The 12350-nt window shown below is 32.9% G+C and overlaps 1 protein-coding gene across 1 annotated transcript; it reads left to right on the top strand.

Moving 5' to 3' along the window:
• Nucleotides 1–2971: 2971 nt before the first annotated feature.
• Nucleotides 2972–11235, top strand: LOC120329748 (uncharacterized). The gene is made up of 14 exons (XM_039396525.2): nt 2972–3126; nt 4685–4768; nt 5180–5274; nt 5869–5977; nt 6295–6414; nt 6499–6720; nt 7145–7303; nt 7408–7523; nt 7943–8060; nt 8530–8670; nt 9172–9291; nt 9368–9429; nt 9859–10087; nt 10711–11235. Exons 1-14 carry the CDS (start codon nt 3063–3065, stop codon nt 10809–10811), a joined length of 1740 nt encoding a protein of 579 aa, XP_039252459.2. The 5' UTR covers nt 2972–3062; the 3' UTR covers nt 10812–11235.
• The last annotated feature ends 1115 nt before the right edge of the window (nt 11236–12350 follow it).

Here is a 12350-nt window from a genome sequence, read left to right as displayed (position 1 = left end):
GCTGGACTCATAAATCCCTCTGCTGGTTCCTCATGGTGCATTTTATTTTTTCGCTGATAAGCCTCAATTAGTTTGTCCGAACTTTTTGAGTTTTAACACGATATTGTTACTGTAAAATGCAACAAATGCAATGTGGCCCTTTATCTATCGATCATTATTTTTATATTCGATATCGAAATGAACTATGACCTCACAATATACATCAATATTCTAATTAAGGAAGAACGAGCTCATACTAAAGGTAACAATAGAAAAATTTGATATCTCTGTTGTGCCATAATGTTAATAGCATTTGTTACGAGGTAAGGTCACAATTTTAATACAATCCCGTTCTAGTGTAATTTCATTTTGTCAAATGTTCCCTCACGTATAGACTCGCCCATATATGAAATCTTCAATATAGATTAAAGTCGGTGTCCTTTTCTAAATAACTTAAAAGCTAATCAACATTAACTCTTTACAGATACTTCACTAAATTATCGACTGAGAATTTAATTGCTATACCTATATACATTCATATTTCGTGCACTAATGATTCAGAAGTTGGTTTCGGGGTTGTGTGACGACGAACTGTTTATTCACGTTCCTTGTTTTACCTGGAGTCTTTTATCCATGATCGTGACTTAAGTTTATGATCCAATGTCATTATGAAAATAGAATCTCATTTTGTCTTACGCAAAGTCTTGGCTATTAAATGAAGCTATTGAAGTTGGCAATTTTAGCTTCATTTCACTCATCTTTGAATTCTGCTCTAATCACCTACTACTCGATATGATTAGAGCTTGTTTATTGTCTATAAAATATGTTTAGAGTGACCCTTCAAAGTGATCTTTCTAGACTTGAGTTCAAATCGTCCTATTTCAATTTATTTCTTTGTCATTTCAAATATTGAATGACTTGATTAAGAATAGGCTATTTTCACAAAGTATGAAATACCTTAATATTAATTAAGGAAGGGTTAGGAAAATGTTATTCAAAATTTGTCATAATCACTGATTTTTGTTACAGCCAAACCTACGTCACATACGATTTCATGGAACGCTAAAACAAAAAATATTAGGGCAAATATTTAGTGACGAAAATGAGCAAATATGATCCCCAGCTTCCATTTAAATCATGATATTTTCAAATTAAGAAGTGCAAATATCTTGTGTAACAGGAGAGTCAATAAATCTTTCCCCTAGTTGCTTATAGTGCATATTATACTTTTTCACTCAACAACATCAATTAGTTTATTTTATCAATTGCGGTTTAATTTACTTTACACAGAATGTTCCTAAATTTGTGAGTTTTGAACAATTCGTGGTCATGAATTAAATATAAAATTTCTGCACTTAAATAAAGAAAGAAACGCGGCACATGTTCTGTCGATCAGTACAGTATTATTATATCCGATATCAAAATGAACTAATGAACCTGCTATTATGCAACTACATTCTAAGGAGAACGTGCTCATGCTAAATTTAAAAATTGATTGTTGTCATTGGCTGTATTGCACCATAGCACAGTGAAGAACAGGTAAATACTGATGTAGCCTTTTCCGAATAATATTAGCTACTGTGGTACTTCAATTGCATTCCATTTGTCAATATTTGATCTGGATATTACAAAACTTATTTACCTTATATATTTTGAGCAACGTCTTGATAATCCCACGCAGAAACATCACGTACTATTGAGTATTGAACATAAATAGATTATTACCTGGAATGGGTTTCGTCTGAGTAAACACGGTAATAAATTAGATGTTGACTTTTTTCGGACTTGTTATTCCCGATAAGGATATGTGAAAATCCCCTTTGTAAGGTAGAAACTTGCAGTTAGTACAGGCGAAATATCGATGCAATAGGCAAAATTTCGATGCAAATCAAGCAAGATCTATATAACAATATAAGAGGTTTTGTTGCGGCCGAGTTGGGTCAATTATGGCCCTGTGAAACTAAGTAGTGTGTGCAGGTGTATGTCATTTCACACGTATCCGAAATGTTTTGTAAATTATACAAGAGTGTAGCAGTTGATCTGATAAATTGAGAATGAGTTATCATATCAGTCACATTTGAGTTTGATACCAACTAGCAAAACATACAATACATATAATAAGTCAAATTTTATTAAAAAAAAACTTGCTTTTTTGGCCAAATGAATTATAAAAATATATATTATCGAAACATCTCCAAATTTGACTAAATTTTTCTACTCATTGAACTACCCCAAACCATCCAAATTTAAACAATGAAAATATATTAGAAATTTGCTCTAATACAATATACACGAAATTACAAAAATCAACGTAGATATGTACAATTGTACAAATATTACCTAAAGATGAGTACAAGTTACGACGACGGGTATGACTATTTATACGAATATGACATATTTGAGTTATAGTTCACAGAATTGACCATGTTTACACATACAGGTGTATGTCCTGCCACAAATCCACCTCAGCCTATTTGTAATATTTATCTATATAATATTTGTTGGGCGTTTAAAAACACAATGGGATCAATTTCTTTCGTTTCTTAAAATACACGAAAGTAAATCAAAACAATGACTGGAAAGATTTCTAATTCTCCGGGAGGACGAAACGAGGACGAACAAATTAAATTTTTGATTAAGGAATCTTTAAGTGTCGTAACTTGTCTTTAAAGTTGAAATAAATATTAAATGCCGAGTCTTCAAATTTAACGCTGTATCCTATTTAAATATTTGCATTTGGAAAACTTTGTTAATAGAACTACAAACATTAATAGAAAAAGCAATGTCGCCCATATTTTAGTTTTATAATTTTTATTTTGGAAAATTCACCCATCCGAAAGTTTCGTTTCGAGTATGGTACTTTTTTCAAAGTACAGTTAGTTTCTCATATTGAGATAAAAAAATAAACAAAGTCAACGTGCTATCTGTATGTACGATGCATGGATTCTTATTTGGGAATACTTACATCATCGTGACAAAAGTACACAAAGAGCGAGGTTTATATAAGAGCCTGTTGGGCAAATTAAGCATCAGTCTTTGTCTTGACCCACACTAGTGAGTTCTTAAAACAAATTTTCAAAAACATGAATTCACTTCAGGTTTTTCTGATTCTACTGACGTTGAACATCGCTTTTGCTATTTCAGGAGGTGAGTACACAATTGCATGATATTTTTATTTCGTGTTGAAATATTCAACTTTTTCGTAATATATTGTCAAAAGTTTAATTATATCTTTTTCTTTGGTTAACAAATGTTGATTGAAGTTATATGAAATCAAATTGCGTAACAGTTAAGATAAAAATATATATACAACAAAAGAGCAAATATATGGGCACGAAAGCCAAAACGAAATATTTCACTCACAATTTATCTCAAAATCATATCCTCAAAGAAGCTGGAACTGTGAAATAGCTACCGGTACCATTACATGGACTGTTCTAGCTAAACCAGGTCCTGTGACGATGATAAGCATGCGTCTGGTGCAAACGTTAGTCAAAATACCAAATTATACTACTATTAACTGTACTAACAAATCTTTTACAGTATATTACCATTTACAGCAGTGGCTTTCAACCGGAGGCCGATGCCCCAAGGGGGCCGCAAAGCAGTTCAAGGGGGGCCTTGACACAAGACTAATAATTTATTATAAAGCGACTTCGTTTGCATACTTTTCATTTAAAAGAAAATTCTCCGTTCACCTCAGTTTTATTACCTCAGTCACTAGGTATATCCACATTTTTGTGTGTGCGAATTGTTTGATCAAAATGGAATTTTGAATCTACTAATCCGAATAGTTTGTTAGTAGGTAATCTAACTTGCAGACGTGTAGTTTCGCTATACTGCAAGATAACGGTCTATTTATACCATATTATAACTGCAGAAGCCTATATGTAAATTCTCAATCCCCAAAATACGAAAATTGAACGACAGTCACGTTGGCTTTGGCTTCATTGATGACATGGCTGCCGATGTATGCTAACAAGTTGGCTTTGAAATCAAACAAAAAAGACTTTTCGAGTTTCTGGTTATCCCTTTGCGATTCTTAGTCACAACCTATCTGTGCGAATCTATTTTTTCTGATCTTGTTACCAACAAAGCAAAATCTAGGGACCGTGCTGATATGGACAGTGACAAGCACCTGGCTATATCAAAGACGGTGTCTAATATAAGGAACCTAATCAGACAGTCCCAAGCGCAATATTTCCAATGATTGTTTACTAAAAATCTTTGACTTTTTTGCCCGTGGTTTGTTTTTGCATTCTATAAAAGGTCGTAAATACCTAATACAATCTAACACGTCAATTTTTTTTAGAATGGTGAACAGGGGGCCACGAGTGCAAAAAGTCTCCGGAAGGGGGCCATGAGCCGTAAAAGGTTGAGACCCCCTGATTTACAGTATAGGATACCTTACTGTACCTAGTCTACAGTACGTTATGATAAAACTTTCCGACTTTCGCTTAGTACGAGAAAACGGAAGACAGCCTTGACGTAGGTCACGCTTAGTGGGATAAAAACGGTGTTCCCGTGTATGAAATTGTGGATGTAATATCAGATTTTATAGGATTCCTACATAGTATAACAAAGATCTTTAACCACTGGAAACAAATACCATACACACAACTCAAATAATGCATTGTCCGAGGTAGTGACGATAAATTGTCTAAACTCTAAATTGGTAACACTTAACAATACTTTATATTGTTAGATAAGTGTGCCGATGGAACCTACAAAGAAGGAGAAACATATTCTAATGATGGATGTGTTTCATATTATTATCGATGTGTCAATGGTATGTATTTTCCTAATTTAAAACAAAAATATGGTTTAAAAATCAGGTTGAAATATGGAGTTTTTCGAAAAATTTATAAAAATTTGGTTGGATTTTAGTCAAGCAACATTACAATTTTAGTAAAATTTCCAAGTATCAATATTATAACTAATGGTGATTTTTTTTACATTTATTGCAATGTTCAGAAATGTTCAATTTAATTGAAACATTGGCTGTTTAGATAGAACATTCTTCCAAACTAATTTTGCATTTATTACCTATAGCAATCTTGTCTTTTTGCAAAGTCTGGTACTCTAGAAAACATTCAAAATGGTCCTTCACGATGGTTTAAGATTCGAGTATGCCACCGTAAACCAGACTGTGGCGTGGTCATAACTGAAACAAAAATTGCTGATACATAAATATATTTAGGCATAGCTGTGGAGATGAATTGTCCACCTGGCACGGTATACGATTCTATAATTGCAAGTTGTGATTGGCCTGCTAATGTTGATGCTTGCAAAACGGTGAGTCTTGATAAAATAAGAGACGATGTATTTAACAAGAAGATAAATAAAGTCGCTTGTTTAAGTTTAAGATTTAGCCTAATTATCATAGTCGAAAGCTTCACATGGTTTCCTTATGTACGATTATCATAGTGCAGGGCTACTCAACTATTTTTACCGAAGATCCGCATACTAAACTTCAAAATTATTTGCGTCCGGTTTTTCCAGAAATTAAATTTCGGCTTCCTTAAACGCGCGCTTCCTCGACCGGCTAATGGTTATTAGCTAATCAAGATTGCTTATTATGGTGTTATAGTTCTTTTCATATATATTCACAACTATAACAGTCATTTTATAAAAGGAAACTTCAAAAGTGGGGCTAATGATCCAAAATAAAAAAAATGAGGTGCGGTCCGATTCAAATACTCGATAGGTACTGATTCGGACCGCGGTCCGCCAGTTGAATAGCCCTGCCATAGTGTATACATCGAATTCGAGTGCATTAATGTATTATTCATTTACTTAATGTTAATATCGAATAATTGATCGTGATTAGAAATATGAATCCGATGCTGTGATAAGCTTTTATTATTTGAATTATTTTTTTTACATTAGAGTGAGATAAAAGATTGCAAGGATTCAAATGGAAATCCCGTTGCCACCAGCCCAGGTTATACCAAACCAGGAGATTGCAATGGCGGCATATACTACGTATGCAAAGACGGTTAGTCGTTTCGTGTTCTAATCTGCAAAAGCTTTTATTTAATAATAAGTTGTTTTTAGTTTTTGTTTTCTAAAGAAAGAAAATAAACTCGATTTTTATATTCTGTCGACAACAAAAAAATGCCACGTTCGTTTACAAGATTCACACGGTGAAGTATTTTTGTCACAAATAGCCTACGTATTATATATACTAAAATCAACTAAAAATTGTTTTCATTGTTTTATAAAATTACGCATAAAATACATTAATTAATTGTTTCCTCAAAATACTTTTGCAATGCATAGTATGCGTTTATATTTGTATTTTTTTTTTTTTAGGAAAAGAAGAACAACAATCCTGTCCCGATGGATTAATTTACGTTCCCGAAATTCAACTTTGTAATTGGGCAGATAATGTTCCCGACTGTGACGTTATTCATTCAACAAGTCCTGAATCAGGTATCATTGCAAAATGATCACTTTGTTGTTAATCTTTCCAGCGACAAGAACATTTATTAATGAGATATTGTTTTGGTAAACTAGAGGACTCTACAACAACAACAACAACAACTACCACAACAACAAGTACCGGAACTTCTCCTGTCGTTACCATTACCAATAAGACATCAAATACTACTTCCACTATGACAACTACAACAACAACTACTGGCATTACAACAACAACTAAAGACAATACACCAACAAGCACCATTACCACCCCAACAACCCCATTACCAACTACTACAACCACCAAAAAACCACAAGGTTAGCAAACATCTTGGTAGTTGCATAGCAATTGTTGTATTAAATCTTTTTTATGAAAAAATCAAGAAAGTAGGACCACGCAAACTCAGGAGCAAAGAAGACTGGCTTCTGAGCAAAGTAACTGAAGTGCTAAAAACTAATTAAACATAAAAATTTATAGCGTGGAATTTTTCCTCAGTTGAAATACCAATTTAAACGAGACTTACAGCAATTTAGGTTAAAGTGATCAGTATAACAGCTATGAGGTAATGATTTTCAAATAACTGAAGTTGCATAACTTGTGAATTGTGTTATGCAACTTCAGTTATTTGAAAATCATTACCTAATAGCTGTTATACTGATCACTTTAACCTAAATTGCTGTATGTCTCGTTTAAATTGGTATCTTATTGCGCATAAACTGGTAAAATGTATTTTCAATAAAGGAAAAAAATATGTCGGTTTCGTGGTTGATGACACCGGATCCATGTCGAACGAAATTAGAGGAGTCACTGAATGGATAAAAGGATGTGTGGATGGAACAAGTGATTCGTGTGGAGATTCCCCAACTGGGGGTTGGATTGTTACATCTTTTAATGATCCTAGTAAGATTATTCACTTTTTCTAGATATAACAATAAATTATTTAAAAAATATTATTCTTTCGAAAAAGGGGAATAACTGTTTGTTTTTGTTTGAAATATTTTCAGGCACTGGAATAGTCGTTGGTCCCACATTGGACACTGATATCATAATTACCGCAGTAGATAATTATTATCCACATGGCGGAGGCGATTGCCCGGAAAAAGCCTTCACTGGACTTCAAGTAAAATCTTTCTTCTCTTATTTTTAGCGTTTATATCAATTTTTTAATTTTTAATAAAAAGAATCAATTTTGGATATAATCCAAAATCATCACAATCTTTATCAGCAAACTTTTGAATGTTTCGGGCTATTTTTGCTATTACTTTTTCTCAAAGCTAGTTTTTTAAAATAATTTTATTCAAATAATAACATGAAAAATTTGAAAGTGAAAAAGTTATATTGACTATTTTTTTAATTTTACACTTTTATGAATTTGAAAATTAAAAAAAGACAAATCAAATCTTACTTTACTCGCAGAAATCACTTAATTATTTTGTTTTGTAGAAGTTACAAAGGTATATAATACAGCATGGTGTAACTCAATAATATGTATTTTAATAATAATGAGAAAACCAGCACAATACCAATATTCATTTATAGAACGCAGTGAATGTAGTTCCAAGCGTGCACAGCGGATGCAAAATGTACCTCTTCACCGATGCAACAGCAATTGATCATTTGATGTCAGATGATGTTACGAATCAGTTTAAATCGAAAAGTAAGTTTTAAGGTAGAAAAGGCTGATTTTATTAACAAATTGAAGGCAGACGTACAACGTTAATGAAATTGAAAATACGAATGAAAGCAACATTTGAAAATCTTGCTGAATTTTGAGTTCGTTAGATTTGTACTTGACACGAGATTACTGGCAAAGATATATCTATTATTTGTATTGAAGTGTAGACGAATGAAAATTTAGGGTTGCCGGGAACAATTTGTGGAATACGTGAACACCGTAGTTGGGAGGTCAAATCTCAAATTCACTTGCGGGTATTTTATACGTAAGATAATAGAAATTAGAAGAAACTCAGTCCTTATACTAAACTGTTCACAAGCTTTGCTTAACATGGAGGGACATAATTCCACTGCTAGGAGTAACAACAGTATATATTGTATGACGTAATAACCAATAGGAATGCAGTCACGCGATGTGATTTGATAATTTTATTAAAAACCATTGTATTCAGATTGTGCATTGATCCCGATTTTAACTGGGTGTTGTGGAACTTGTCCCGACGCTTGCGAAAGTACGGATCCGGATTATTGCATAAACCACGTGACCGATACGACAAAGAGCAGTTCAGCAAGGATTGCGCGTTCGACATCAGGTAACTACGAACTTCACATATCAGATTGCTGACATACCTGTATGTTTCTTAATTACACTCCAGGCCATGTTTAACTAAATTTTAAATAACTATTTTAAGCTGTGCAGAGCATAGAAACTGGTGGGCGTGTGTATTTTTGACCCAACCTTGGCGACATCACATGTATACCACCTCGCTGAAGGTGTAATAAATTGCGTCAATGCCTGAAATACCAACTGGAAAGATTCCAGAGGTCTAATGATAGTAGCTTTGTACTTATCAATGTACAGTTTTTTTTTTCGAAGTGAAGTTTTGAAAACACCGTATATAAGAAATTGTAATGATATTTTACTTTCAAATTATTTGATATCATTTATAATTTGATTGAAATATTTATTAATTCCAATTAAATAGATTTCACAACCAGCATAATTCACTAAAAATGATGACATGTTGATTTTTGTACGTTTTACAATCTCCAAATTTTTAGATAAGAGTTTAAAAATTATACTTGTTTAACAGATGACGTTAAGACGCAGTTTTATAGAATGTCGGAACAAACTGGAGGAAATATTTACGTTACTAACAAGCCAAGTTCACCGGATGATATGTTAGATTTTCTCGAAGAAGAAGTGACTCTTGGTAATTAATATTTAATTGGTAATAAACTGTTGATTTCTAATATTATTTAAATAAATGTAAACTATTTTATTTTAAGGATTTTGCGGTTCGGATGATATTGCAGGACCATTACCTGATGGATACAAGTGTGAGGAAGACGTAAGTTTATTGCAGATATGAGAACGAATTCTTAGATCTACCTAAGGCACGGCTCACCATTCCACCCGGCCAAAATATACCAATATTGTGTATAATAATAATCATTTTAGAATCATTTTAGAATCTCAAATGCTTTTACTATTCCATGCTACCTTAAATTCTGTCACTACTTCTACTTTATTTCATCTATTTAACCTCATTTGAGAAGGTGAACTCGCTTTAATTTTTCAATGACATCAAAAAAGTAACCCGCAAAAAAATGAGTCCCTTAACAGTTTAAGGTTTCTTGTGAAAAAAAAAATACATTACTTGCATTTTAGAAGCTACAGCTTATTTTTATCGGCGCCAACGGCTGATGTTACACCATGAATTGATCTCATACACAAGATAGTTATAGCCAACGCACTAACAGTAATATTAAAATTGCAGTGTTTGGCAATGAAGATGTGCTGGGATAAAAGTGTCAGCAAGTGTTATTGTAAACCAGGCGAAATATGTATCAATGATCCAATGCCGATGGGATATTCCAGCTGTGCCGGAGAACAAAAGATCGAGTGCGATCCCGATGTTGTGCATCAAACCATACCTGACCAGAAAGATTGTTCTGGTTACTATCAATGCAATTCGGGAATCCTGTACCATTTCAACTGTGCTAAAGGTAATTTTGATTATTTCATCAAATATTTATTATGGTAATTTGTTGATAATTAAACATATATATAAATATAGAATTCATTTTTAATGTGTTTTTAATGCTATCTATTGAACTTAAATGGTAGAGCAAATGGATGATTGAATGAGTTAGCAAATTAATGTATTTGGGGTATTTTTGTTGTTTTCATATATAAAATATATATCCAATAAATATCAAGCCTTCACGTGTATCTAAAATTAATCTTTTTCAAAACTTGGAGATATTCAACTAATATGTGTCGAACCTGTAACCTTTACTATTTTGGATTAAAAACTGTAAAATCGTTGTGAAATGTCAGTGAAATCAGGGCCTAAACAAGGCCAAAATTGCGAGTTAAACTTTGTTAGACAAGTATAATAATGTATTACTCAAGCAGTCAAAAAGTAGCAGCCCAAGGTATTTTTTTAAGCTACTCAATTTCGACAAGGCTATGCACTCTTATAGCAAACTCTTATGATAACGAAACTGTAACGTTATTAAGGATTACAGCTTTACTCTTATTGAATATCTTAGTACACATCTATTTGTAGAACGCAATGTAATTCGTTGAATAACATACCAATTGAAAGCATGTTTTTTCTGTCTAGGAACGATCTTCAGTTCTGCTTCACCATCCTACTGTGATCACCCTACAAACGTTCCACCACCCTGTGGCAGTATGATCGCATCCAGTGATGTTATTGTATAAATTTTGAAACTATAATACTATAGTTACAATGTGCTTTTTGCAATTTATTTGAATTTAGTTATGTTAACAAATATGTGAAAATATAAAAAGCAATTAATTCAAAAGGCTACATCACAATTATTATACGGTATTTTTAGCCATCTTTTATTTCCTAATTTCCGGTTAACGTGTGGTCATGTATTTGATTGTAACACTGTCTTTTACCAATTATAGGTATCAGATATTTTGCGGTGTATTCATAACCTATACTCGCAAACTGAGGCTAACAATATCGTTGACTTATTGTCTGTGATGTAGTTTTTATTTACATATATCTCTTCAAATATAATTCTTTACATTTTAGTAATCTTTTTTTTTATTACTGTACCTCTTACTCAAACGTGTAATTTTCTGGATGACAAATAAAATATACATCAATATTAAATATCGTGGTATGTGATTAACTGTATCACTAGTGTTATTCTTTCAGTACTTTAGAGTTCACTTAAAATAAATATTCGATCTCATACTGTAAGCCGTAAGGGATATGTTCAAAAAACAATTGTTTTAAATCAATTTTCTTTTTGCCTGTTTTGTTCAAAATAGCTATACTATTTGATTTTTTTGTATTAAATAGGTTGAAGAAGAATGAATGTAAAAATTTGCCAAGCGCTTCTAATTTGCAATAAATCGTTCAAAACGCCGCAAATATCGATAGAGGCTCATGCACACCTTCTCAAGCTGTAGTTCAGTGGTTGGCGCAATGAGACGCAACCGACAAGCCATTACGTAAACTAGGGGTTCTCAAACTTTTTGTCTTACGAGCCTATGATGAGGTTAACTATTATTCACGTAGCCCCACAATGAATTTTTTTTTCAAAATAAATACGTTTTGGGGTAAATTAAAATCACTTTACTTCATTTAAATGCTAAATGTTTTTTAATATGGGTGATACAAAATAGGAATAAATCTAAATTTCACAGATAAATAATATATATTAAGGCTGTAAATTTGACACTCGACAGACATATTATCAAAGTAGTGTCGGAATGAGGCATCCAGACGATAATTTGAATATGACATCATTTATTGGAACCTAAAGACAGTGGCGCAGGCGAGGGGATTCTCTTCTTCTGATATTTTTGGAAGGCTGAAAAAGTTGCGAAAGACGTAAGCGATTACACGTTGTTAAAATCGCCGGTTGTTTTTGTCAGCGTGTTATTCATACCGTAAACATCTTTACGTCGGTGTTTATTCTCCCTGAATCACAAATTATTATCGCCATACCTAGGCATGTATTGTACCACAAGTACTTTGGAAATGATATCACTGACATCGAAACACTGTCAATTGTGCGCGCGTTGTACATTTTTATCCATCTGAAACCACCGACGGAGCCACGTGCGACTTTTTCCCTGTATGTGACGGTATATAAGACAATTGAGTACACCAATCAATTTTTATTGCCTCGAAATAAATATTAATCCTTGTCCACATCTGGGAATTTTCCATACGGTGATCTCTTAAAACAAATTCGAGTGACAGGACTGCAATAGGTA

This window comes from Styela clava, chromosome 12, assembly GCF_964204865.1.
Source record: "Styela clava chromosome 12, kaStyClav1.hap1.2, whole genome shotgun sequence".
NCBI lineage: Eukaryota > Metazoa > Chordata > Ascidiacea > Stolidobranchia > Styelidae > Styela > Styela clava.
This window is presented reverse-complemented; position numbering and strand designations above follow the sequence as displayed.

Excerpts from the sequence above, each read along its gene's own strand:
- LOC120329748 (XM_039396525.2), top strand. The coding sequence starts at position 3,063 with ATGAATTCACTTCAGGTTTTTCTGATTCTACTGACGTTGAACATCGCT. Across the intron at positions 7,524-7,942 it reads AAGCCTTCACTGGACTTCAA|AACGCAGTGAATGTAGTTCC; the intron begins GTAAAATCTTTC and ends ATTCATTTATAG. Across the intron at positions 9,292-9,367 it reads CGAAGAAGAAGTGACTCTTG|GATTTTGCGGTTCGGATGAT; the intron begins GTAATTAATATT and ends TTTTATTTTAAG.